This window comes from Chanodichthys erythropterus, chromosome 9 (assembly GCF_024489055.1).
Source record: "Chanodichthys erythropterus isolate Z2021 chromosome 9, ASM2448905v1, whole genome shotgun sequence".
NCBI lineage: Eukaryota > Metazoa > Chordata > Actinopteri > Cypriniformes > Xenocyprididae > Chanodichthys > Chanodichthys erythropterus.
In genome coordinates, this window is record NC_090229.1 from 3,965,608 (window position 1) to 3,992,230 (window position 26,623).

At 32.3% G+C, this 26,623-nt stretch overlaps 1 protein-coding gene across 5 annotated transcripts in view; it reads right to left on the reverse strand.

Moving 5' to 3' along the window:
• Positions 1-26,623, reverse strand: part of cltcl1 (clathrin, heavy chain-like 1) — a 47,257-nt gene that overhangs the window by 6,808 nt on the left and 13,826 nt on the right. For all 5 annotated transcript variants that reach the window (XM_067394293.1, XM_067394292.1, XM_067394297.1 and 2 more), the window contains exons 4-29: positions 26,477-26,623; positions 26,284-26,397; positions 26,032-26,205; positions 23,803-24,000; positions 23,506-23,706; positions 20,713-20,865; positions 20,236-20,358; positions 19,964-20,101; positions 18,917-19,081; positions 18,643-18,823; positions 18,082-18,245; positions 15,663-15,788; positions 15,451-15,593; positions 13,153-13,387; positions 12,959-13,081; positions 12,731-12,876; positions 10,376-10,559; positions 10,112-10,304; positions 9,845-10,002; positions 7,405-7,569; positions 7,177-7,284; positions 6,927-7,094; positions 3,793-3,942; positions 2,056-2,187; positions 1,000-1,110; positions 758-928 (exon numbers count right to left, since the gene is read on the reverse strand). The exon at positions 26,477-26,623 is cut by the window's right edge and continues 15 nt beyond it. In XM_067394293.1, coding sequence (XP_067250394.1) covers positions 758-928; positions 1,000-1,110; positions 2,056-2,187; positions 3,793-3,942; positions 6,927-7,094; positions 7,177-7,284; positions 7,405-7,569; positions 9,845-10,002; positions 10,112-10,304; positions 10,376-10,559; positions 12,731-12,876; positions 12,959-13,081; positions 13,153-13,387; positions 15,451-15,593; positions 15,663-15,788; positions 18,082-18,245; positions 18,643-18,823; positions 18,917-19,081; positions 19,964-20,101; positions 20,236-20,358; positions 20,713-20,865; positions 23,506-23,706; positions 23,803-24,000; positions 26,032-26,205; positions 26,284-26,397; positions 26,477-26,623 — 4,071 coding nt within the window. The remainder of the gene's footprint in view (positions 1-757; positions 929-999; positions 1,111-2,055; positions 2,188-3,792; positions 3,943-6,926; positions 7,095-7,176; positions 7,285-7,404; positions 7,570-9,844; positions 10,003-10,111; positions 10,305-10,375; positions 10,560-12,730; positions 12,877-12,958; positions 13,082-13,152; positions 13,388-15,450; positions 15,594-15,662; positions 15,789-18,081; positions 18,246-18,642; positions 18,824-18,916; positions 19,082-19,963; positions 20,102-20,235; positions 20,359-20,712; positions 20,866-23,505; positions 23,707-23,802; positions 24,001-26,031; positions 26,206-26,283; positions 26,398-26,476) is intronic.

Sequence of the window (26,623 nt, forward strand, 5' to 3'; positions counted from 1 at the left end):
CAAACCATAAAAAAAGCAAATTTGAATGAGAATAAATTTTAAAAATTATTAATGAAGACAGAATTTTCATTTCTGAGTAAATTATTGATCTATAGTCACAAAGCAAAAAAAAGATGGTGGATGATGGAATTTAATTTATTATTTAAATGATCATTAATATAATTATTAAAAAAATATTTAATAAAATATAAAAGACTAAACAAATAAATAACAATAAAAATAAAATAATAATGAAATTAATAATCATAAAACCTAGTGTATTGCAGCATTAATATGTATAATATCAATTAAAAGTATAAATGTGCATATATATATATATATATATATATATATATAGAGAGAGAGAGAGAGAGAGAGAGAGAGAGAGAGAAATATAAATATATATATGAATGCATTTTATATATGTTCTTGTTTGTATGTTTATTTGTTTTTGTTTTGCTTTAGAGAGAAATAGTTATTACAGTTAACTGAAACTAAAATTAAAACCACAAAAAATGCATTGCTTAAAATTAAACTTGTTTTATTTCAGCTAGTTGGCAAAGCAACATTTCTAATTTTCATTTAGTTTAACTGAAATAAAAATGAATAAAAAACATATAGACATATTTATGAAAAACTAAAACTTATAAAAATGACAAAAACACAGCAAAATGCAAAATTTAAATAAAATTTTGAAATATAAAAATAGCACACACACACAATCATTTTCCATGTATATATATAATTCCCTGTGGGAGTGATGTGACTGTGTTTGTACCTTGTAAAGCTTGTCTTTCTTGCACAGCTGGATGCTCTGGGCCCAGCGCTGGTTGCTCTTGTAGAGATACGCAGCGATGCGTCTGAACTCAATGAGCTCGTGTGTCTCCAGCCTCTGAGCCAAACCGATGGAGTCGAAGTTATCGTACGCGTCGATGGAGGCGCGCAAACCCTGAGGACGGCAGAGGAACACGCTTCAGATCATTTTCACTGCTGTATGTCAAAGAGATGAAGAACATGTACCTGATAGTCCTCCTCCTCCGTCAGCAGGTTGTTGAGCGCTTCGTTCACGGCTCTGTTATTGTGGATCTGCACTGATCTGAGGTACGGTTTCACCAGCCGCAACTGATTCACCTGCAAACACAGAAATAAACAGAAAATAAAGCTGAAATGTTCTGTTAACAGAAATAAAGCTGAAATAAAATAAAATATAAATATTTCATGAAAAACTTAAATGAAAATCAGAAACGCTGCCTTAGGAACTGAAATAAAACAAGTTGAAATACTACTAAAGTTACTTATTAAAATTAAATGAAAGCAAAATAGAAATATTAAAAATGACAAAAGCTCAAGTAAAATTACTAAAAGATAAACTAAAATTAAAATGATTTATGTTTAACTTTTTTTTAACTTAAAAGTAATTCAAAATAATAATTCAATAACATAAATAATACTAAAATAACACAGCATGCATATATATATATATATATATATATATATAAACACAAACATATAAATACACATATATATATTTCATGACTCTACAAGTTTGATTCAACCAACATATGAGTAAAATACTTTATATATTTTTAAAAATATTTTAGATATGAGGGAAGAACAAAACATTAAACTTGGTAAAGGCATTATTCATGTAAAAAATGTTTTTTTGGGGAAAAAGCAATCACTGACTACAGCATCATCAGTTATTAATATTGCATTGGTTCTCTCTTGTTTTTGCATCTGTTCATAAATTCTTAGTATGACAGCCTCGCCAAAAATTATGTCCCACAATCTGCCATGTTTCATTGCGTTACAATCACAAATAAAACAATCAATTGCAAGCACAACTACGCAATATGCTTAAAAAATCTTTAATAATATTTGAATAAAGGTGAAGATGTCAATTTTTTCTAGGCTGTACTTCACTTATGGCCACTACTGTGTGTATACTGTACACACACACACTCAAACACACACACACACACACACACACACACACACACTCAAACACACACACACACACACACACACACACACACACACACACACACACACACACACACACACACACTCACGTACCTTGCTGAAGTAGCTGACGGCTCTGCCGTGGTCCAGTCGAGGAGCGAGAACAGACAGCAGATCATTGAGAAGCAGCGGTTTATAGTCCAAATAAAACTGCAGAGATTTATAATACAGCTCCACATTCGCCACCTTCATGAGAGAGACGAGTGAACAGAAGAAAAATACACAATTATAAAGATCACAGACACAAACAAAAGCTCAGATGTGTCTCCTCTAGCCCTTGTGCACTCCTCGTTTGGGAAGTACACTCAGGGACACCAGGCAGCAAAATGTAATTTTATAACAAAATGTATATTTTTTTAAACAAATGGGGTTTTTTTTATGTTTTTACTCCACATTTGTGCAGTTTTTGGAGGATTTATCATATTTTTTTACATTTATATAAAGAAATAAAAAAAAATTTAAATACGTTTTTACACAAAAACAGCTTTTTATGATATAATTCACTTTATAAAAGACCCGCATTTCTAACTTTCATTCATGGGGATAACATGGATAATCTGACATGGTTTAGTGTGAGATTTTTGCCCAGCTTTTGGAAAATGCAGTTTTAAAAGTAAGAAAAATAATCACTTTATCCAGTAGATGGCAGCAGAGCTCCACTATTTGCTATTTGACTGACTGAAAAACATCTTTTCACAAGTTTTTTCAGTTGGATTCATATATAAATATTATTAAATCACAATTATAACAATAAAAGCTACTTTTTGTCAAAGTTTAGCATTTTTTTTACTGAAAAAAATCAGTAAATCAGTAAACCAAATTTTTCAATATTGTTACATTATGATGAGAAAATGGACAAAATTCATCCTCAAAATCAACATTATTGAAAAACTTATTTTTTTCAGTACAAAAAAGCAAAAAGTAACTTTTATTGTTATAATTGTGATGTCATAATATTTAGATATGAATCGAACTGAAAAATACTTGTGAAAAGATGTCTTTCAGTCAGTCAAATAGCAAATAGTGGAGCTCTGCTGCCATCTACTGGATAAAGTGATTATTTTTCTTACTTTTAAAACTGCATTTTCCAAAAGATGGGCAAAAATCTTACACTAAACCATGTCAAATTATCCATGTTATCCCCATGAATGAAAGTTAGAAATGTGGGTCTTTTATAAAGTGAATTTTACATAAAAATCTACTCAATAAAATATTTATTTATTTATATAAATTAAAGAAATATGATAAATCCTCCAAAAACTGCACAGATATGAAGTAAAAACATTAATAAACAGAGTAAAATTACATTTGTTTTTTTGTTTTTTTTAAAAAAACAATTATTTTCTTAAAAATTACATTTTGTTTCCTGGGGTCTCTGGAGACCCCAAAGACCCTGAGTGTGACTTTTTTTTTTACACTAACATAAAAACATGATATCACTCCAAATTTTTTTTTATTTGTAGATCTAGAGAGTGTTAACAACTGTATAAAGTTTCAAGTCACTTGGAAAAAGAGAACATTTATTTTAATTTTTAGAAAATGTTGTTTGGGGTCTAAAAAGACCCCATAGACCCTATAAGTAAAGTTTCTCAGATGTGTCTCCTCTAGAGTTTCAGTAGAGATCTCAATGTCTCAAACTGCAATCAGCTCAATGCATGCTTCAAACAACTCAAGCATTTCTCATCAGATTCTACAGCTCTTCAATCTATACATTTTTTACATTCCCTGGAATTCAAACACATGACCGTGACGTTGCTGTTATTTGATCTGCAGGATTATTTTATGCATCACCTTGCTGATGAGCTCTTTGAAGGAAGCGTCTCTCCAGGCGTCTGTGGGGTGCGTCATCATCGTCAAGATGGCGTTGTCATACTCCTCGTATTTATCATACAGGAGCACAAGCTCCGCCCACAGATGGGCCTGTTCAGCCGCTCGTAACACCTGACCAATCACAAGACAGCAAATCATAAACACAGCTGACATGAAGTACACAAAGCATGACTTCCCAACACAATTCATTGTCTTAATCATTGCAAATGTTGTGATTAACAAAAACAGAGATGTAGTTAAAAGTAATTTCTTGTATTTTATGTCATGCCACAAAACTTCAACAGAATAAATCACCAGATCAACCAACACTCCCTGACAGCAACATAGTGTCGGCCCACATCTGGTCCAGGTGTAATCCAGGCTGATATATATCAGGCGAATATATATCTCGTCGAGGTGAAAAGCTGTCTCGAGTTACTGCCATGACGGAGTGTGAGGGTGAAATTAGGACAGAATATGCCACTGCTACGTTTACATTACGCCTCCACTGTCATTTTTGCTTTTTATAGAAATAAAAATAATTGAATTCAGTTGGATAACGGTCGCTTCAAACCAATCCAGCTCATCTAACATGAGCAGTACATAGTGCAGCAGGAATCAGAGTTCACTGATCATGTGACGAGAGTGACGAGATGCCCGACAAGACCATGGTGGCGCATTCGTTGCACAACAGAGCCTAAAAGCATAGGACAAATGTCTGCTCTCTATTCAGAGTAAGCTATTGAAAAATAGAAAGCGAAAGTAAAACGCGAACGCGCATTCAAACACGATTTCAATACCTCGCATTTTGAAAGCGGCTCTCTGATGCATGTAAATATCTCTAAATATGAAAGCGATCTCAGGCCGGGCTGTGTGGTTATAATCATCTCTCAGCTCTGAATCATGATTGAAGAAAAATTTGGTCTCTAATTGCACTTTGAATATTGAGAGAGTACTTTGATTATGGTTGTACGTTTTGTTTGCAACTGTGTTATTCATTTGTAATGTTTTTTTTTTGTCACATCTTTACCAGTAAAGGTGCCCTAGAATTAAAAATTTAATTTATCTTGGCACTGTTGAATAACAAGACTTCAGTACATGGGAATAACATACAGTGAGTCTCAAACTCCATTGTTTCCTACTTCTTATGTAAATCTCATTTGTTTAAAAGACATCCGAAGAACAGAGAACAGGCGGATCTCAACATAACACCATCTGTTACGTAACAGTCTGGATCATTAATATGTATGACCCCAATATTTGCATATGCCAGCCCATGTTCAAGGCATTAGACAAGGGCAGCCAGTATTAACGTCTGGATCTGTGCACAGCTGAATCATCAGACTAGGTAAGCAAGCAAGAACAATAGTGAAAAATGGCAGATGGAGCAATAATAACTGACATGATCCATGATATCATGATATTTTTAGTGATATTTGTAAATTGTCTTTCTAAATGTTTCGTTACCATGTTGCTAATGTACTGTTAAATGTGGTTAAAGTTACCATAGTTTCTTACTGTATTCATGGAGACAAGACTGACGTTATTTTCATTTTTAAACACTTGCAGTCTGTATAATTCATAAACACAACTTCATTCTTTATAAATTTCTCCAACAGTGTAGCATTAGCCGTTAGCCACAGAGCACAGCCTCAAATTCATTCAGAATCAAATGTAAACATAAAAATAAACACTGTACTTACGCGATTAGACATGTTGCATGATGAACACTTTGTAAAGATCCATTTTGAGGGTTATATTAGCTGTAAACTTTGTTTATGCGCTGTTTAAGGCAAGCGCAAGCTCCGGGGTCGGAGAGCACGCAATTTAAAGGGACCGCAACCTGAATCGGCGCATTTCTAATTAGGCCAAAAAATGTATAAAAAAAAATCTATGGGGTATTTTGAGCTGAAACTTCACAGACACATTCAGGGGACACCTTAGACTTATATTACATCTTATAAAAAAACATTCAATGGCACCTTTAAGCAATATTTGCCCCCTAAATTGATTTTCCAGTGCAAATTTTTACCTTTATGAATAACTTTAGAAAATAATGTTTTAAATAAAAATGTTCAATAGAGAAATATGCAATGGTAAAACTTTTAAATATTAAACTAAAACCGCCAGTAGGTGGCAGCGAATCACTGTTTTATGAGTGAGTCATTGAATCATTCATTTAGTAACGAACAAGTGTCTGTGTATGAATCATTGACTCATGATTCGTTCAAAGCTGCAGAATTGTTCGCGAAACAGACGATGTGTTGTAGTTCTGCTGTGGTCGTTAGAACTATTATTTCATTGCAAAATAGAGTAAATATGACAGTACTGTGTTTAAAATGTACGTTTTGTTTTTTGACCTGTTGTATAATAATGTCACGTTTGCAGTCATGTGGATATTTGGGAACAATTGCATTCTTGCTCATCATTAAATACGAGAACTCACACAAGGTATGTTTTTGTATCGAAGAAAGTTTGAGTTTTAAATCGAAATTAATCGATTATCTGTGTCTATATTTGTTCTTCAGGCGAGTAAGTGCTAAATCCCAACTTTTACAAAGGTGCATTGTCGAGAATGACAGTAATTTAGCGCGATTTAAGGCAGCAGATTTGGCACGCAATCTATCATATGCATGCTGCTTGTGTGGATACAGTCATTTTTGACTGCAAATGATGAGGTAATCTGATTAAATGTACTGGATTTACAGCATTTTGGCAGTTAGAAATACATGCTCGATTTTAATATTATTTTAATTTAGAATTAAATGAACTACTCAGCATTTGTTCGCGTACCCCCTTTTGTCAACTCACGTACCCCAGTTTGGGAACCACTGATCTAGTGCAATATTAAATCACAAAAAAGAAACAAATAAGAAATTTCCAAAAAAAAAAATACAAAAATGTGCTGATGTGATGTCTGGATACTAATTAGCATTTTGAAAGTATTGCTTTGAAAGTTTTTTAATTTATGCATTTATCCAAAGTGACTTGGATTGCATTCAAGGTTTCCATTTGATCAGTTCATGGGAATCAAACTCATAATCTTGCTCTAATATTTCAGCTACACGACTATTTTTTCAGCTCACGCTTTGAGAAGCGCGTCAGAGAGAACATACCTTAGGGATGTTGACTCGAGACCAGAAGAGCTCCAGATGTTCTCTCATCCTCTGGGGTTTGTATTTGGAGTAGAGGATGGCCAGCTCCGTGAACATGCCCATGTGAGCGCGCTCCAGCCCTAACGCCGCCTCCAACAGCACGATCAGCTCCTCGAAATACCCACGATCCTGAGACAGACAGAGAGAAGACGTCAAGAAACCTGCACCGATGTGATCCAGACTGACGGAGATTGTGATGAAGGTCGTTCACCTGATAGTAGTTAATGAGTTCCTCCAGTTCATCAGCATGAGTGACGATGTGAAGGCCGGAGATCTGCGCTAACCGGAACTCCTCTCCATCCACACACGCAAAACACACCTAACACCAAAGTAAACGATGTATAGTGACTTCAGTGAGAACAGGCTGGGATATATGGCAATATGGGAAGAAAATAATAGCGCAACTTCCTTTTCACGCCATCTTTTGTGACAATCTCACCTCTTTCCAGGTGCGTGTGCAGCTGGCCTTGCGTGCGCTGTCAACGGCCGCCTGAAACTCTCCGAGGTGAACGAGCGTGGACGCCAGACGAGCGAAATTAGACACGTTATTAAAGAGCAGACGGGCGGCTTCAAACATGCACTCTTCATAACACCTCTCGCCAACCTACAGAGAGAAACACGTTACTGAACACACTGATGATAATACATGTGATGCTCTCAACTGATAGATCTCAAAGTACACGCTCGGCTATTGTGATTATATGTGTACAATAATGTTGAGTTTCAAGATATAATAGAATAATAGATGGACAATATGTAGATAATACATAGAGAAAAGTAGGTCTTATTTTATATAATATATGTATACTTTATTATATTATAAATTTATGATATAATTATAATATAATTAATGTAAATATTTGTAATATTACTACAGATAAATGTTTTATATACATTTATATTTCATTTTAAAAATTATATATATATATATATATATATATATATATATATATATATATATATATATATAGTACAGTCCAAAAGTTTGGAAAGTTTGAAAGAAGTTTCGTCTGCTCACCAAGGCTACATTTATTTAATTAAAAATACAGTAAAAAACAGTAATATTGTGAAATATTATTACAATTTAAAATAACTGTGTACTATTTAAATATATTTGACAAAGTAATTTATTCCTGTGATCAAAGCTGAATTGTCAGCATCGTTACTCCAGTCTTCAGTGTCACATGATCCTTCAGAAATCATTCTGATATGCTGATCTGCTGCTCAAGAAACATTTATGATTATTTTCAATGTTGAAAACAGTTGTGTACTTTTTTTTTCAGGATTCCTTGATGAATAGAAAGTTCAAAAGAGCAGCATTTATCTGAAATACAAAGCTTCTGTAGCATATACTATATATTATATATATATATTCATCAAATAATCCTGAAAAAAAATATTGTGCACAAATATTTTGTACAATTGTACACATTAAATGTTTCTTGAGCAGCAGATCAGCATATTAGAATGATTTCTGAAGGATCATGTGACACTGAAGACTGGAGTAATGATGCTGAAAATTCAGCTTTGATCACAGGAATAAATTACTTTGTCAAATATATTTAAATAGTACACAGTTATTTTAAATTGTAATAATATTTCACAATATTACTGTTTTTACTGTATTTTTAATTAAGTAAATGTAGCCTTGGTGAGCAGATGAAACTTCTTTTAAAAATATAAAAAATCTTGGTGGTTCCAAACTTTTGGACTGTACTGTATATATATATATATGTACTTTAATATATTATAATTTATGATATAATTATAACATAATTTAAGATCTTATTACTTTCAATTTAAATAGTGTGTAATGGCATCCTAAACAAGAAGTATGATAATGTTTATATATGTTACTATAGATGTATATATATATATGTACTTCAATATATTATAGTTTATGATATAATATAATTATAATATAATTTAATATACATATATTTAATATTACAACAGATAAATGTATTATTATATATTTATTATAAATAAAAATATATATACCGTACTGTAATATTACCTAATATTAATAAAGAAATATTGAATTTGTTTCTTACTTATTAATTCAGATATTACTGTTACTTTAAACAGTGTGTGTGTATATATATATATATATATATATATATATATATATATATATATATATATATATATATATATATATATATATACAATTTTATGATATAATATTGTTATAATACAATTGTAAATATATTTAATATTACTTATTAATATAAAATATGTTTATTTAATATTAAAATTATGTAATAAAATTATTTAATATTACTACATATAAATTTATTATATATTTTTTTAAATAAATATAAATATATACTGTAATATTAATTAATATTACTTAATATATATTTAATATGTTTGTTATTAATTCAGATATTATTACTTATACTTTAAACAGTGTGTGATGGCATGATAAACAAGAAATATGATCATGTTCATATGTATTACTGGAGATGTATTTAATACTTTATATTTGATAATAACATATCATAGATTTATATTTACCAACAATATATATATATATATATATATATATATATATATATATATATATATATATATATATATATATATATACTTTAATATATTATAATTTTGATATAATATAATTATAATATAATTTAATGCAAATATATTTAATATTACTACAGAAAAATGTATTACATATTTATTTTTCATACTGTATGTTATGATTATAAATATTATTACTTATATATAAAAACATTTTTAATGAGATTCTGACCGAGAAACAGGATAATGTTAAAATCATGTTTATAGGCTAGTTATTGCAAACAAAAACTCATTTTCTGTTTCAAGAACTTTTATTTTGGTGCATCACTAGATTGCATGTGTAAATTAGGTACTTGTTGTATGTGAGCATTGTTGGGGCCGTTGATAAAGTCCTCCAGCTCTGTGAGACGGTTTGTTTTAGCCAGAGCGAAGATGAGCTCCGTCTCGATGTAAGACTCTCTGGCTTTCTTTCTCGCCATTTGAAGAAACTTCACCAAATCCTCCCAGTTACCTATTAAAACAGATATTATATTATATTATTACTTCACAATAGGGAAGAAAAGACTGTCACAGCTTCAGTTTCATGCTTTAAGGTGTTTTTAGGACAGATCATCTCTCACCGTTTTTACTGGCGGCATCAACCACCTCCATGTACGCCGACGGTTCTCCTGCTTTGATGTAAGAGTCGATGGCCTCTTTGACCAGAGCCCGCTGAAGCTGAGCCTGAGCGAGCTGACTCCACACCGAGCTCTCGCCGCAGCGCTCCGCAAACTCATACGCCCGGTCCAGATTCCCGATGTGCTCGATCAGAACCTGTGCGCAACACCAAACATAACGTCGATCCAGACGCTTGTGTGTCTGTGTGACAGTGTATCGCTGTGTACCTGTATCGCTGAGGTGTTGACGTCAAACTTCTTGAAGATGGAGAACGCCTCTTCATACAGCTCGTTGCTGATGGCGATGTTAGCGATGTCAGGAGCGTCGTAATTGTCCAGACGGTTGATGTACTCCATGACCCGCGTACGGTCCGCTTTTATGGCCGTCAGTATCAGCAGGTTCTGCAGGTTTCTGATGCATAAAGACACATTTTAATAATATAATATGCTTTACAATATTTACATGTGTTCCTTATTTGTAAGCAGCTTTGCATAAAAGCATCTGCTAAATGAACACAAGTCATTATACTTTTTTACATAAAATAAAATAAAATCAAATAAAAACAAATGAGGAATAAAAGTCATTACAAAATAAATAAAATAAAATAAAATAAAATAAAATAAAATAAAATAAAATATTGCTCCTATTATAATCAACAATATAATATAATAATATATTTACATGTATTCATTTAGCAGATGCTTTTATTCATAGCACATACAAATTAGGAATAAAAGTCATAAAATAAAATAAAAATATTGCTCCAATTATATTGAACAATATAATATAAAAATATATTTACATTTATTAATTTAGCAGATGCTTATATACATAGCAATTACAACTTAGGAATAAAAGTCATTATCTAATAAAATAAAATAAAATAAAATAAAAGTTCCCATTATTATCAACAATATAATATAATAATATATTTACATTTATTCATTTAGCAGATGTTTTTATTCATAGCACATACAAATGCGGAATACGATAATAAAATAAAATAAAATAAAATAAAATAAAATAAAATAAAATAAAATAAAATAAAATAAAATAAAATAAAATAAAATAAAATAAAATAAAATAAAATAAAATAAAATAAAATAAAAATATTGCTCCCATTATAATCAATAATATAATATAATAATATATTTACTTGTATTCATTTAGCAGATGCTTTTATTCATAGCATTTACAAATTGGGAATAAAAGTCATTATAAAATAAAATAAAATAAAATAAAATAAAATAAAATAAAATAAAATAAAATAAAATAAAATAAAATAAAATAAAATAAAATAAAATAAAATAATAAAATAATAAATAAAAAAGTTCCCATTATTATCAACAATATAATATAATAATATATTTACATTGATTAATTTAGCAGATATTTTTATTCATAGCACATACAAATGAGGAATAAAATTCATTATAAAATAAAATAAAATAAAATAAAATAAAAGTTCCCATTATTATCAACAATATAATATAATAATATATTTACATTTATTCATTTAGCAGATGTTTTTATTCATAGCACATACAAATGCGGAATACGATAATAAAATAAAATAAAATAAAATAAAATAAAATAAAATAAAATAAAATAAAATAAAATAAAATAAAATAAAATAAAATAAAAATATTGCTCCCATTATAATCAATAATATAATATAATAATATATTTACTTGTATTCATTTAGCAGATGCTTTTATTCATAGCATTTACAAATTGGGAATAAAAGTCATTATAAAATAAAATAAAATAAAATAAAATAAAACAAAATAAAATAAAATAAAATAAAATAAAATAAAATAAAATAAAATAAAATAAAATAAAATAAAATAAAATAAAATAAAATAAAATAAAATAAAATAAAATAAAATAAAATAAAATAATAAAATAAAATAAATAAAAAAGTTCCCATTATTATCAACAATATAATATAATAATATATTTACATTGATTAATTTAGCAGATATTTTTATTCATAGCACATACAAATGAGGAATAAAATTCATTATAAAATAAAATAAAATAATAAAATAAAACAAAACAAAACAAAACACTGGTCCCATTATAATCAACAACATAATATAATAATATATTTACATTTATTCATTTTGCAAATGCTTTTATTTTACAGCACTTACAACTGAGGAATACAACGAAGTGAATAATCATAATTCAATATAATGAAATACATAGCATAATATAGCAACGTAATATATTCACATTTATTAATTTAGCAGATGCGTTTATTCAAAGGTACCTACAAATGAAGAATACAAAAATATAATATAATATAATATAATATAATATAATATAATATAATATAATATAATATAATATAATATAATATAATATAATATAATATAATATAATATAATATAATATAATATAATATAATATTCCTGTCAGTTCGGAATTTGTCAGTATTTCTCAAACCACAAATATTTAATTTAACGTATAATATATTTTTGCTATGTATTTTATTCATTATATATTTAATTGTGACCATTACATCAAATTTCAGTTTGTCTCCAGCATAACATTAGTCACTTCCTGTGTGGACTGACCTGTGTTCACTAAATATGGAGTTCTCCAGAACTATCTTCTCCAGGAGCTCTATGAGCTCATTGGGCAGATCTGCCGTCATAAACGCCTTCACCGTCACAGACACTTCCTCCGGATCCTGCGTCTCAGGTAGAGCGGTCTGAACCACCTGTGCGCACAATCCTCATCATCACTATGTGAAATAATCACATGCTGGTGACGTTTGCTGATGTTGGGGGTGGGACTCTTACCTGGTCGATCAGTGGCCGTCTGAAGGGGTTCGTCTCCAGCAAAACCCCAGCCCAGAGATCTGGATCTTTCCGCCGCACCAGGTACCGCGACTCGCTTTTAAACAAGGAGTTTTCATTGCACACCTACAAGAGAGTTATGCGTTATAAAGGACACTATAAAGAACACTAGAGTTTCCTGCTGGATGGATCTGAACCTGTATGAGCTCCAGGTCACACTGGCCTCTCTCATAGGCCACGAAGGCCAGGTGCGGGTCTCTCTTCTCGCAGTAACGGCCCACGGTGACGCTGTCGTAGTGCAGGTTCTCTCGGAGGAAGCGCTCAGGACTGTTGTTACTGTCTATGTAGATCTTCGCCAAGGCATTGTGGGTAGCAGGTTCTTCACAGCCCTCCTGAACACGAGACTCCAGCCAGGACAAGAGCAGCTTCAGTCTGGAGACAACCAGTCAATATATGTATTAGGACTGGGTAATATAGATTTAAAAATAAATAAATACATAAATACATTTTCTTTCTGATGACTCTTATGATTTTTGATATGTATTTGCTCTGAAATAAGAGCAATTTTGAACTCTTAAAAGAGTGATTTATTTTATATATACCTTTTTTATTTTAGATTAGATTCATTTTATAACAATATATGCAATTTTATATTTTATATTTAGTAGATTAATTTATATTAATTTATATGTATTTTTATATTTTAGACAGTACATTAATTTTATATTAATATATACATTTTATATTTGGTAAATTCACTTTATATTAACATACAAATTTTTATATTTTAGATATATTAGATCCATTTTATATTTAATATATACAATTTAATATTTTAGATATATTACATTCATTTTATATTAATATATCAATTTTTATATTTTAGATATATTAGTTTCATTTCATATTAATATATACAATTTTATATTTTAGATATATTACATTTACTTTATATTAATATATGCATTTTTATATTTTAGATGTATTAGATTCATTTTATATTAATATATACATTTTATATTTGGTAAATTCACTTTATATTAATATATGCATTTTTATATTTTAGATATATTAGATTCATTTCATATTAATATATACAATTTTATATTTTAGATATATTACATTTACTTTATATTAATATATGCATTTTTATATTTTAGATATATTAGATTCATTTTATATTAATATAAATTTTTTTTATATTTTAGATATATTACAATCATTTCATATTAATATATACAATTTTATATTTGAGATATATCACATTTACTTTATATTAATATATGCATTTTATATTTGGTAAATTCACTTTATATTAATATATGCATTTTTATATTTTAGATATATTAGATTCATTTTATATTAATATATACATTTTATATTGGTAAATTCACTTTATATTAGTATATACAATTTTATATTTTAGCTATATTAGATTCATTTCATATTAATATATACAATTTTATATTTTAGATATATTACATTCACTTTATATTAATATATGCATTTTTATATTTTAGATATATTAGATTCATTTTATATTAATATATACATTTTTATATTTTAGATATAGTACATCCATTTTATAGTAATATATACATTTTTTATATTTTAGATATATTACATACATTTCATGTTAATATATACAATTTTATATTTTAGATATATTAGATTCATTTTATATTAATATATACATTTTTATATTTTAGACATAGTACATTCATTTTATATTAATATATGAATTTTTATATTTTTCATATAGTGCATCCATTTTATATATATATATATATATATATATATATATATATATATATATATATATATATATATATATATATATATATAAAATGGATGCACTTTCATATTTTATATAAAAGTTTTATATATATATATATATATATATATATATATATTTATTTATTTATTTATTTATTTTTTTACATATAGAACATTCATTTTATATTAACATATACATTTTTATATTTTAGATATAGTACATCCATTTTATATTAATATGTACATTAATTTTATACTGATATATACATTTTTTATATTTTAGATATAGTAGATTCATTTTACATTAATATATAAATTTTTATGTAGTAGATTTAGATCTTATAAAGTAGATTGAAAATGTAAAATGCAAGAAATACAGTATATATATCTATCTAGCTAAAAATAATAAAGGGATGTTTTTAATTTGTGAGTTGTGATCGAATATTTATGATGCATTGGTAATATACAATTTCTAATTTATCTAAATACTATATTTAAATACTGTTTAACTGTTTAAATACTCATAATTCTAAGTTATATTATATTATATATATTTTATATGATGATATATATTTAATATATTATAAATATGTTTAAATATCATAAATATTCAATGCATCTAATGGCTTTCTAAGTAAAACTGCTATAAAAAAGTAATTTTCATGTGAAAATGCATGTTTTAATCTTGAGAAGGAATGACAGGACTGGGTCCGTTATACCGGTTTCTTTTTTCCACTTCCTCCACCAGCTGGTCAGTGCTGAAAGTTCCTCGTACGGCCAGGATCAGACTCTTAATGGTGTCCTCAGAGCAGTCGACGTCCAGCAGACCACCGACCACCACCGGCAGCCGGCTGGGATTGACCTGCACACGAGGATATCTCAGATAAATCATTCATTAACGGTGTTTGTGCTTGTGTTTCTTTCATCGTACCTTCTGTACGTAGATCTCGATGTATTTCTGCAGGCTGTTGCGGTACAGGTACAGAACGAGATCGTGGACGAAATCGAAGCGGTCGCACACGATGATGAGAGGCAGCTGATCTGTAAGTTTGGCTTCCTGTGCAATGACACGACAGAAAAACACTTCAAAACCTGCTTAAAAATAAATATAAATCAATATCTGATGCGTCTCTAGTCCATCTCGATGCATTTACTATATCTCCAGTGTTGGGGAAGCTACTCTGAAACTGTAGTTTGACAAGCTACAAGTTAAAGAAGTTAGCTACACGACAAGTTACTATCAAAAAGTAGCTAGCTACATTTAAACTCCTTTTTTTTTTACAATGGCATTGTATATTTCAAATACATTAATCAAACTGACTGTCAAAGTGCAAAACTGCTACAAATGTCACATCAATGCAAGAATAAAATGTATGCAACTTAAATTGGAGTCAAAAATATACGTTAAAACTCACAGCACAAGCAGTGATGGAGCTCGCGGTGTTTACTGTGAACGGAGCCGCTCTGAGACGCGAATCATGTCTGCTTGAGTCACATGAACACAGTGCGCTTCGCTCTGAAACCAACTGAAATCACAGTTTTCTGTTCGATTGACAGAATGCTTTGCCAAAGCAATGGCGCAAAACACAACGTTAGTGATCGTTCAGGTTCATTACAAAACTGTGGTGTGTCATCATAAAATCAAAAATAGACATTTGTAGAGTGCAATAAAGCAATGAATTGTAAAGACGCAAGATGTTTGATGGAACAGTAGATGGCGGTAATGCACGATTTTAGTTTGTGATCTAATAATAAGACGACGGTGTGCTGCTTCAGTGCATTGCAAGATCGTCAAATCACAAAACGGAGTGTAGCTTTTGTTTGCGCTACACTGCTACTTGCTGGAAAAAATAGTTAGCTACTGAAAGAGCTACACTGTTTTAAAAGCAACTGAGCTACTGTCAAAATACTGAAAAATGTAATTTAGTAGTTATCTACTCCCCAACACTGATTTACATCGTCAAACAGAATTATAATGAATTGATATAGTCAAAGCAATGTGAGACAATACTTATAATAATAGTTAGTGTTATTAATTAAATTAAACTGTAAAAGATTACATTAAAAATGCTAAATGTAAGCAAATGCTGAATGTTTATATTATTGTTAATTCAAGTTATTAAATTAATTAAAACTGTTAATAATTAAACAAAAAATGTAATTCTAAGTTAATTTTATTGTTATTAATTCAATTCATTCAATTAATTAAAATAAATTAATAATCAATTTAAAAAAAATGCAAATGTAAGCTAATGTTGGATATTTATTTATATATTCAATTACTTAAAGGATTAGTTCACTTCAGAATTAAAATTTCCTGATCATTTACTCTCCTCCATGTCATCCAAGATGTTCATGTCTTTCTTTCTTCAGTCGGAAAGAAATTAAGGTTTCTGAGGAAAACATTCCAGGATTTTTCTCCATATAGTGGACTTCACTGGGGTTCAACGGGTTGAAATGTCAGTTTCAGTGCAGCTTCAAAGAGCTCTACATGATCCCAGACGAGGAATAAGAGTCTCATCTAGAGAAACCATCGGCCATTTTCTAAAAAAAATAAACATTATATACATTTTAACCACAAATGCTCGTCTTTGCACTGCTCTGTGATGCTCCACACATTACGTAATCACGTTGGAAAGGTCACGCGTGACGTATACGGAAGTACCGATCCAGTGTTTACAAAGTGAACGTTCAAAGACTAAGTCAAACACCCTTTACAAAAAAGGTAAAACAACGATGACGGGCGATTTTTAAGTTGGAGGAGAAAATAAGATCTCTTTTGCATGACCTTTCCAACATGATTACGTAATGTGTGGCGCATCACAGAGCAGTGCAAGACGAGCATTTGTGGTTAAAATGTATATAATGTTTATTTTTTTTAGAAAATGAGCGATTGTTTCTCTAGATAAGACTCTTATTCCTCGTCTGGGATCATGTAGAGCTCTTTGAAGCTGCACTGAAACCCGTTGAACCCCAGTGAAGTCCACTATATGGAGAAAAATCCTGGAATGTTTTCCTCAAAAACCTTCATTTCTTTTCAACTGAAGAAAGAAAGACATGAACATCTTGGATGACATGGAGGAGAGTAAATGATCAGGAAATTTTCATTCTGAAATGAACTAATCCTTTAAAATAAATTAATTAATAAATAAAAAATTGAAAGGTAAGATTATGTTGAATGTTATTTTAGTTATCATTGTTTTTATTAGTCTTTGTTTTGATTATATATTAATGCTTTTGTTATTATTGTGTTAAACAATAAAAAGTCACATACAGTATATGAAGACAAATGAACTGGATTTACTGATGGATTTTATTGAATTGATGAGCTTCATTTCTCTCTCTTGTACCTTGAGGAAGTTCTTGACGCGTTCGGCGTCGTAGCAGTTGCTCTCGCGGCAGATGCGCTCCACCTCTTTGATCTGACCCGTCTTACACGCGGCCTGAATGTATTTGAAATGCACATCAGGGTCTTGACTGAAGTTCACGATTGATCCCAGAAAATAAAACAGACCTGAAAGAGACAAAGGAATATTTCACAAAACCCAATTGAATCTTTAATATGCCCCTATTATGCTATTAGGTCTCCTACAACAGGTTTACATGCATCCAAGGTCAAAAAACACTTTAATTTTCTCATAATATCCACTGTAGCATCAGCTCTTGTTTGAAATGGTTCGTTCAAAGATTCGGTCTCTCTAAACCCCGCCTTCCTGAGAGCTGCTCTGCTCTGATTGGTCCAGTCTGTAATTACTAATGACTCGATTCAGGCAGTCGCTTCTTTCTTCTAGAAAACAATTACTCCATTTATCTGCACTTTGAACTTTAAAACTCTCACATTTATAAACGTCTCCATTACACACTACATGACCCCAAAAAGCTTTAAAAACGCACGTTCATGAGCGTCTCACCCTCATAACTCTTAAAGGACTCGAAAAGCTCCACCAGCGTTTGCGTTCCCAGCTGCTCGTGGTACTTGGTCGCGACCTGAACGCTCAACTGCAGGTTTTGACGGAGGTTTGCAGCCAGCATGGCTCTTAAACACTCGATGGAGTCGCCGACAGACAGAGCGCCAAAGAAATTCACCAACCACTGAGAGAGAACCAGGAGAACAAACAGTGTTCAATACAACTCTGACAGACAAAATTATTTAGAGCACACACACACACACACACTCATACACACCTCTGGGTTGAGCAGGTGTGTGTGTACGATGGCTCGTTTGATGTCGTAGGGGTCGGTGTAATGCTCCAGCGCTCTCTGCAGTAAACCAGCTTTCTCACACAGCTGAGCGATGTGAGCGCGGTCGTAGTGTGTGAACATCTGATTACCCAGGATCGCATCTGCTACCTGCGAACACACAACAGGCCCTGCTCAGAGACACAAATGTCTTGATGTGATGCTTTTGGTGTGCATCTGTTTTGGTTTATCGCTGCCATCCAATCCTGCTGGAAATCTTACTAACAAGTTGAGAAGTTGACATTATGATGTGCATTTGAAGTGTTTTTGGATAATCAAAATGGACATGTTTCTCTCTCACTTTCTGAACACAGTGTGCTCTTACAACCCTCCTAAAGAGCTAAGTAAGGCTAAAAACAGCTAAATTAACAACTTTAAGCTAAACTTTGATCTCAAAACACATATAAACCGAACATTTTCTTAATCAAATTCCATGAATTTTTAAATTAAATGGCTCATTCTCTGCAGTGTTATTATTTTTAACTATTAAATCATTTTGACTGAAATAAAGCTGAAATAAAAGAAAAAAATAAATTTAAATTATAGATGGAAAAACTGAAAATGACAATGAAAAATGTTGCATTGGCAACTAACTGAAATAAATAAGTTTAAGTTGAAGTATTAAAATTACTAAAAACAGAAATAAAAACAAATTAAAGCTAAAAAAAAATAAATAATAATAAAAATGACTAATAAAACATAATAAAAACACTAAAACAAACTAAAATAAAAAATAATAATAATTATTAATAAATGCTATATTATTATATAAATAATACTAAAATAATACACATTCTTAAATGATCCAAGTAAAAAAAAAATTAATTAATTAAAATTAAAACGGAAAATAGAAATATAAAAGGTAATAAATACTATTATAGTATTTAAATAATCCTAAAATAACACTGGTTCTTAGATGATCCAAGTTTAAAAAAAATAAATAAATTGAAATTAAAACATGAAAATATTCATATAAAAGTTTGATCAGGTCACCTGAGGGGCGTGAATGAGATTCATCTCCAGGAGGCGTGTCTGTAGAGGCCCCTCCTCCGGCCTGTTGTTCTTCAGAGCGTCCAATAGGAATGAAGTACACTGCTGCACTAGATTATTCTCCATGAAGACATCAACCACCTGAAACATACACATATATTAGATTTAGCATCATCACAGTGTGGAGAACAGTGAGAGAAACTTGAGATTTCAGGTCTAGATGGTGAATATGGGGATTTTGATAATGAGCTCTAGAAATAACTGGAGTTTGTCACCTGGCTGATGTTCACCAGCGGTTCTTCATCCTGAACCAGCATCTGAGCAAACTGAAGCCCCTGATCAGGCCCGGATCTCATCACACTCCTCAACAACATCACCCAGTCTGGAGAATATCCCATCTGCCCCGAAACAACAACACACGTCAATTACTTCACAGCAAAGCGGAGAGACAGATAATGGAGTGTTTTAAAGTGCCTCTATTATGCTGAACCTACATAGGTTTGTAACTAATTTGCATAATTCCACAACACACTGGATCATCTGACCAATCAGAGCAGAGTAGGCACTCAGAAAGGCGGGGTTTAGAGAGACCAAATCCTTTATCGAGACATTGTGAGAAAAGAGCTGATGCTGCAGTGGATATTATGAGTACATATAAAAGTGTTTTTTGATCTTGGATGAATGTAAACCTGTTGTAGGAGACTCCAAAACAAAACTAGAATAATAGGGGCACTTTAAAAGAAAGCTGGTACCTTCTTAGCATAGAGGACTATCTTCTGGAATTGACCGGTCTCAGCAAAGCACTGAATGACTTTAGCAGGAACATTCGCCCGGAGATAAACGCTGAGGGCCAGAGTGATGTCAGCGGCCTTCACCAGATCGCCCAACTCCTCCGAACACTCCAGCTGCAGGGCATCATGGGAAAAAGACGTTTTTGTTAACTAAAACTAGAACCAATAAAAAACATTTTCGGTATTTGAAAAAAAGCTGAAATTAAATAAAATATAAATATAATAAAATTTAACTTTCATTGTCTAAATGAGTTGAAGCACCAAAATTACAACTAAAATGGGAAATAAATCTATATAGAAATACATATAAAAATAAAAATGATAAAAAGCACATAACAAAATTACTAAAACAAACTAAAATTAATGCTGGTTGTTTTTCAGTAAGTGTTGCAAACCATTTCCAACCAATTGCACATTTCAAGCATAAAAATAAAATTATTCTCAAAACACTAGAGGTATATTTGATTAGCCTACTTCCTTTTTTAAACGAGGCAATAAATAAATAAGACAGAACGATAGATAGAACAATAGATAGATAGATCATGGAAAAAAACATTTTGGCAATTTACTATAGGAAATATATGGTTTTTAAAGCTTTTTATCGGTTGTTGAGCCAAAAACCTAGGACTAGTTCGCCAAAGTAGGTTTTTGAAATAATCTCCAATATTTAACGAACGATTCAATGGACAGAGGCGGTCCTAGAGGCAAAGTTGCTCAGAATGAGGAGTTCTACCATGTGGTACGAATGTCGTGGGTGTGTGCAAAAAATCCTTTATACACATGAAAAACACGATGGTGCCCCCTGGTGGCCGACTTCTTTTGAATTTCTCACAGGCCTCTAGGGCAGTGAGTCAAACAGGCCCAGCGAGTTTTGTAAAGTAAATAGATACGTCAATGTCCTCAAAGACAATCATTGCACCTCGGACAAAGACACTGCATGCCCATTTTCAAGTCAATTGAACTAAGTAGCTATAGCCATTTTTTAACTTTTTGTCCTGTTATAGCGCCACCAAGTGGCCAGTCACCAAGTCCTTTTTCACGTGACCACAGAATGAGCTCTTACATAGCTATGCCAAGTTTGGTGAAAATATCTCATTCTGTTAACGAGTTATTAACATTTTAGTAAAAGCGGCTCAACCAACTTTGAACGTTTTGGTGGCCCCTAGGGACCGTGAATCAAACTTGCACTGGGTTAGGGTTAGGTTTGCACTGGTTTGGTTTCGACCTGCCAAAAACCTAGGACTCGTTTGTGAAAATAGGTTTTTCGAAAAATCCAAAAATACCTGAAAATTTCACCAGAAAGATGTACAAAACCATTGTTTTGTCCAACATGCATTTTGTCCGTCTTGAGCCAAGGATTCCAACGATATGAGACACTTGAGCCTATGCTTAACAGTTTAGGAGTTGTTATGAGCGATTTCGCACTTTTGACCGCAATAGGTCAGGGCGAGCCTTGGTGACATTGTAGATGGTGTGAGTACTACCAGCCCTCAAAGTTTCAAGTCTCTACGACTTGCGTTTTGGTCTGCCCGATCATTTTTAGTGGAGAATGCAGATCCTTTGAAATTTGAACAATTGACTATTATGCACAGAGCGTTCTTTAGAAATTTTTGCATTAATATAAGCCAGCTTGAAACTTCCAGTGAGAGTCATTTGCTGGTGTGTTGAGCATCAGTAGTGTAATACTGTAGTAAAAAAAAGAATATAGTCACTTAAATAGTCATGCATAGCATTAATTTAGTTATTCAAACGTAAAACAGCATAAAAAATAAATAAATAAAAACGTACGTCAGTGTTCCTCCTCGCCTAAATTCAATGTGACCATTAGTTTTTACACTTTTATGTGAAAAAAAGCTTCAAAAATTAAATATTTATTGTGCACTTTAGTTAGATTAATTGAATAAAATCTGTGTTTTCACAAGTGTGCTGAAATCATTGATCTTGAGATTATAAAGAGAGAGCAGCGCTCGCTTTCTGTGTCATTCATTCACAAGAAAAGTTATTGTTTTTCATGACATTTTGTGAGTACTTCATACTTCACATTGACAAAATGTATTTTTAAACCAAGTTATTGTATAATGTTTAATATTTAGTCAAAAACGAAGTGAAAAACGATTAGAGGAAATGGCTGATATATGCACAAATAAATGTTACTTTGCCACCACCTGCTGGTTAAAGTGGTAATTATTGTCTTTTTTATTTTTAAATTAGTGTTTTCTATTTTTAAACGTTTGGTTTTACAATGAGGACAATGTGAAGTGAAGTGCTGGAAAAAATAACGAGTGTGTGTCTAATTACAGACAGCATTTCTTAAATGTTTCCAATAGCTTCGTCTTTATTGCAGTCAATAAAACTGATTTATTGGCAAATTAAGTATATGTGATAAGTGCATTAAAATATGAATACAACATTAAAAAGTCAACCATTGATGGTTTTGTGTCGATGTACAGCGACTACAGAATGAACAGATGACAGTTCACTGGAAATGCCCGAGCTGGCTTAACGACAACCAGGAAGTAACAGTGAATATAGTCTATTACAATAGAGTTTCAGAGCTACACGCATGAACCCCTAAATATAATTTAATTAAAACACAAAAGCGTAACGTAATCTTACTTTTGTTTTGTTCTCAAAATACTGTCAAAACCTAACTTTATTCCACAAACTGCAGAAATGCACAGATATATTGAAATAAAAATAGTAAAAAATTAATAGATAAGTAATAACTGAGAAAAACCAATCGTAATAGCACACCTTCTCTCCCTTGAGCCACTTCTCCAGGAGCTGTGTGCGTCCCTGCTGCAGCACCGGCCTGCAGAGCTCCACCGACTCCAGCTTATTCAGCTGCCCGCGGTCCAGCAGAACCCCGAAATACTGCAGCAGCGGAGACGCCTGGCTGCCCTGAGCCGGCACCGCCTGGAACCTGCGGATGGTGTCCGCCGTACGCAAGATACCCTGAGCGTTTGGAGAGAGGATTCAGAGATGACAGCAAACGTTCTGTGTGGTGTTTGTGTCACTCAGTTTTGAGATCTGAGTGTGTTTTTCGGGTACCTTGGGAGCTGATGCAGCGACTTTGGCCGCCTCCGTGTAGCTGCCCTGTGAGAAGAGCGTGTTGAACTTGTGTGTCAAGAGCTCCTCGGCTCCGGGAAGATCGCTGCGTAACGCCATCCGTAACGCCAGCTCGGGATTCTGCAGCACACTAGTCACGTAATTCACGATGTTCTCCTCCTCAACACACACCGACAGGACCTAAACACACACATTCGTGAAACATGTGGAGTAACTAGACAGAAAACTGTTTTCCAGAACATGAAACTTCTGGAACAAAAGTGTTTTTTTTAAATAATTATATTTACATTGTATTTATATTTATTAAGTTATACATTTATTTAGCTATTATTATTTTAGACGCCCTTATAATTGTAACTTTAGAATACTTGACTCTCATTGGTTAATTAGAGCATCCTCTTTTGTATAAATGACTGTTCAAATATTTTTTATGTAATGACGTTAATATATAACTGTGTTAAACTAGTTTAATGTCTCACTCCACTCTCTTTCTTCTCACAGAATAAAATCATTTACACTTGAACCAACAAACAAATGAATTACAAATAAATAGATAAATACTTAAATAGATACAGATAAACAAACAAATAAATAAAAAGATAAATAAGGAAATAAATATAAAGATAAATAAATAGAAATAGGAATATAAACAACAAATAAATAAATAAATAGACAGACAGACAGACAGACAAACAGACAGAGATAGACAGATAGATAGATAGATAGATAGATAGATAGATAGATAGATAGATAGATAGATAGATAGATAGATAGATAGATAGATAGATAGATAGATAGATGGAATGTTAGACAGAATAATAGATAGATGGATGGATGGATGGAATGTTAGACAGAATGATAGAGTGATGGATGGATGGATGGATGGATGGATGGATGGATGGATGGATGGATGGATGGATGGATGGATGGATGGATGGATGGATGGTTAAAATGTTAGACAGAACGACAGAATGATAGATGGATAGAATGCAAGACAGAACGAAAGAACAATGAATGGATGGATGATAGATAAAATGTTAGAACAATAGAACGATGGATGTATAGATGATGGATGGATAGAATGTTAGACAGAATGATGGATGAATGGATGATAGAATGTTAGACAGAACAATGGATGGATGGATGGATAATATGTTAGACAGAAAAACAGAATGATGGATGGCTGGATGGATAAAATGTTAGACAGAACAATAGAACAATGAATGGATGGATGGATGATAGAATGTTAGAATGATGGATGGATGGATGGATGGATGGAATGTTAGACAGATTGATAGAATGATTGATGGATGGATGGATAGAATGCAAGACAGAACGATAGAACGATGAATGGATGGATGATAGATAAAATGTTAGAACAATAGAACGATGGATGTATAGATGATGGATGGATAGAATGTTAGACAGAACGATAGAACAATGGATGGATGGATGGATGGATAGATGGATGGATAATATGTTAGACAGAAAAATAGAATGATGGATGGATGGATGGATGGATGATAGAATGTTAGATAGAATGGTGGATGGATGGATAGAATGATAGAATGATGGATGGATGGATGGATGGATGGATGGATGGATGGAATGTTAGACAGAACAATGGATGGGTGGATGGATAGAATGTTAGAACGATGGATGGATGGATGGATGGATGGAATGTTAGACAGAATGATAGAATGATTGATGGATGGATGGATGGATGGATGGATGGATGGATGGATAATATGTTAGAAAAATAGAATGATGGATGGATGGATGGATAGAATGTTAGAATGATGGATGGATGGATGGATGGATGGATGGATGGATGGATGGATGGATGGATGGATGGATGGATGGAATGTTAGACAGAACGATAGAATGATTGATGGATGGATAGATAGCATGCAAGACAGAACGATAGAACGATGAACGTATAGATGATGGATGGATAGAATGTTAGACAGAATGATAGAACGATGGAAGGATAGATGGATGGATAAAATGTTAGACAGAACAATAGAACAATGAATGGATGGATGGATGAATGATAGAATGTTAGATAGAATGGTGGATGGATGGATGGAGTGTTAGACAGAACAATAGAATGATTGATGGATGGATGGATAGAATGTTAGAATGATAGAATGATGGATGGATGGATGGATAGAATGATAGAATGATGGATGGATGGATGGATGTGTGTACCTGCCCCTTCTTATTGACCCCGATGATTCCAGACGTGCTCTCATGAGCGGCCGTGACGAATATGGTTTCAGCGCTGATGCGGTTCATGTAAACACACACGCCGGACTCCAGATCATACATGTGGAAATAGCCGTATTTAGTGATGAGGTAGATGACGCCGTGCTTCGTCCCGATCTGAGAGAGACACAGCGAGGTTAGCGTGAGCTACGTCATTCTGCATGTGATCAGGTGATCGTGTGGTGGCGGCTGAACCTGCATGGCCACGGGGAAGTCCGTCTGTGCTTCAGGAGGGAAAAACACGTCCACTGCTTTCTTGGTGAACGGCTGGTTCCCGGTCTGAGGCTGACCGACCTCGATGATGTGCAGCTGCAGGACACAAACACGTCTTTAACCTCACAACACCAAACAAACCTGCTGATGAGTTCAGAAAGCTGTGAACCGCCACCTTTCCTCCAGCCTGTCCTCTGACGGCGAAGCAGAAGAGCGTCGAAGTGTTCGGGTTTCCCTCCAGTTTATAAAGTCCGAACGCGGCCGTGTGACCCTCGATGGGCTGAGAGACCTTACGGTCCACGGAGAACAACTGCATCGCTCC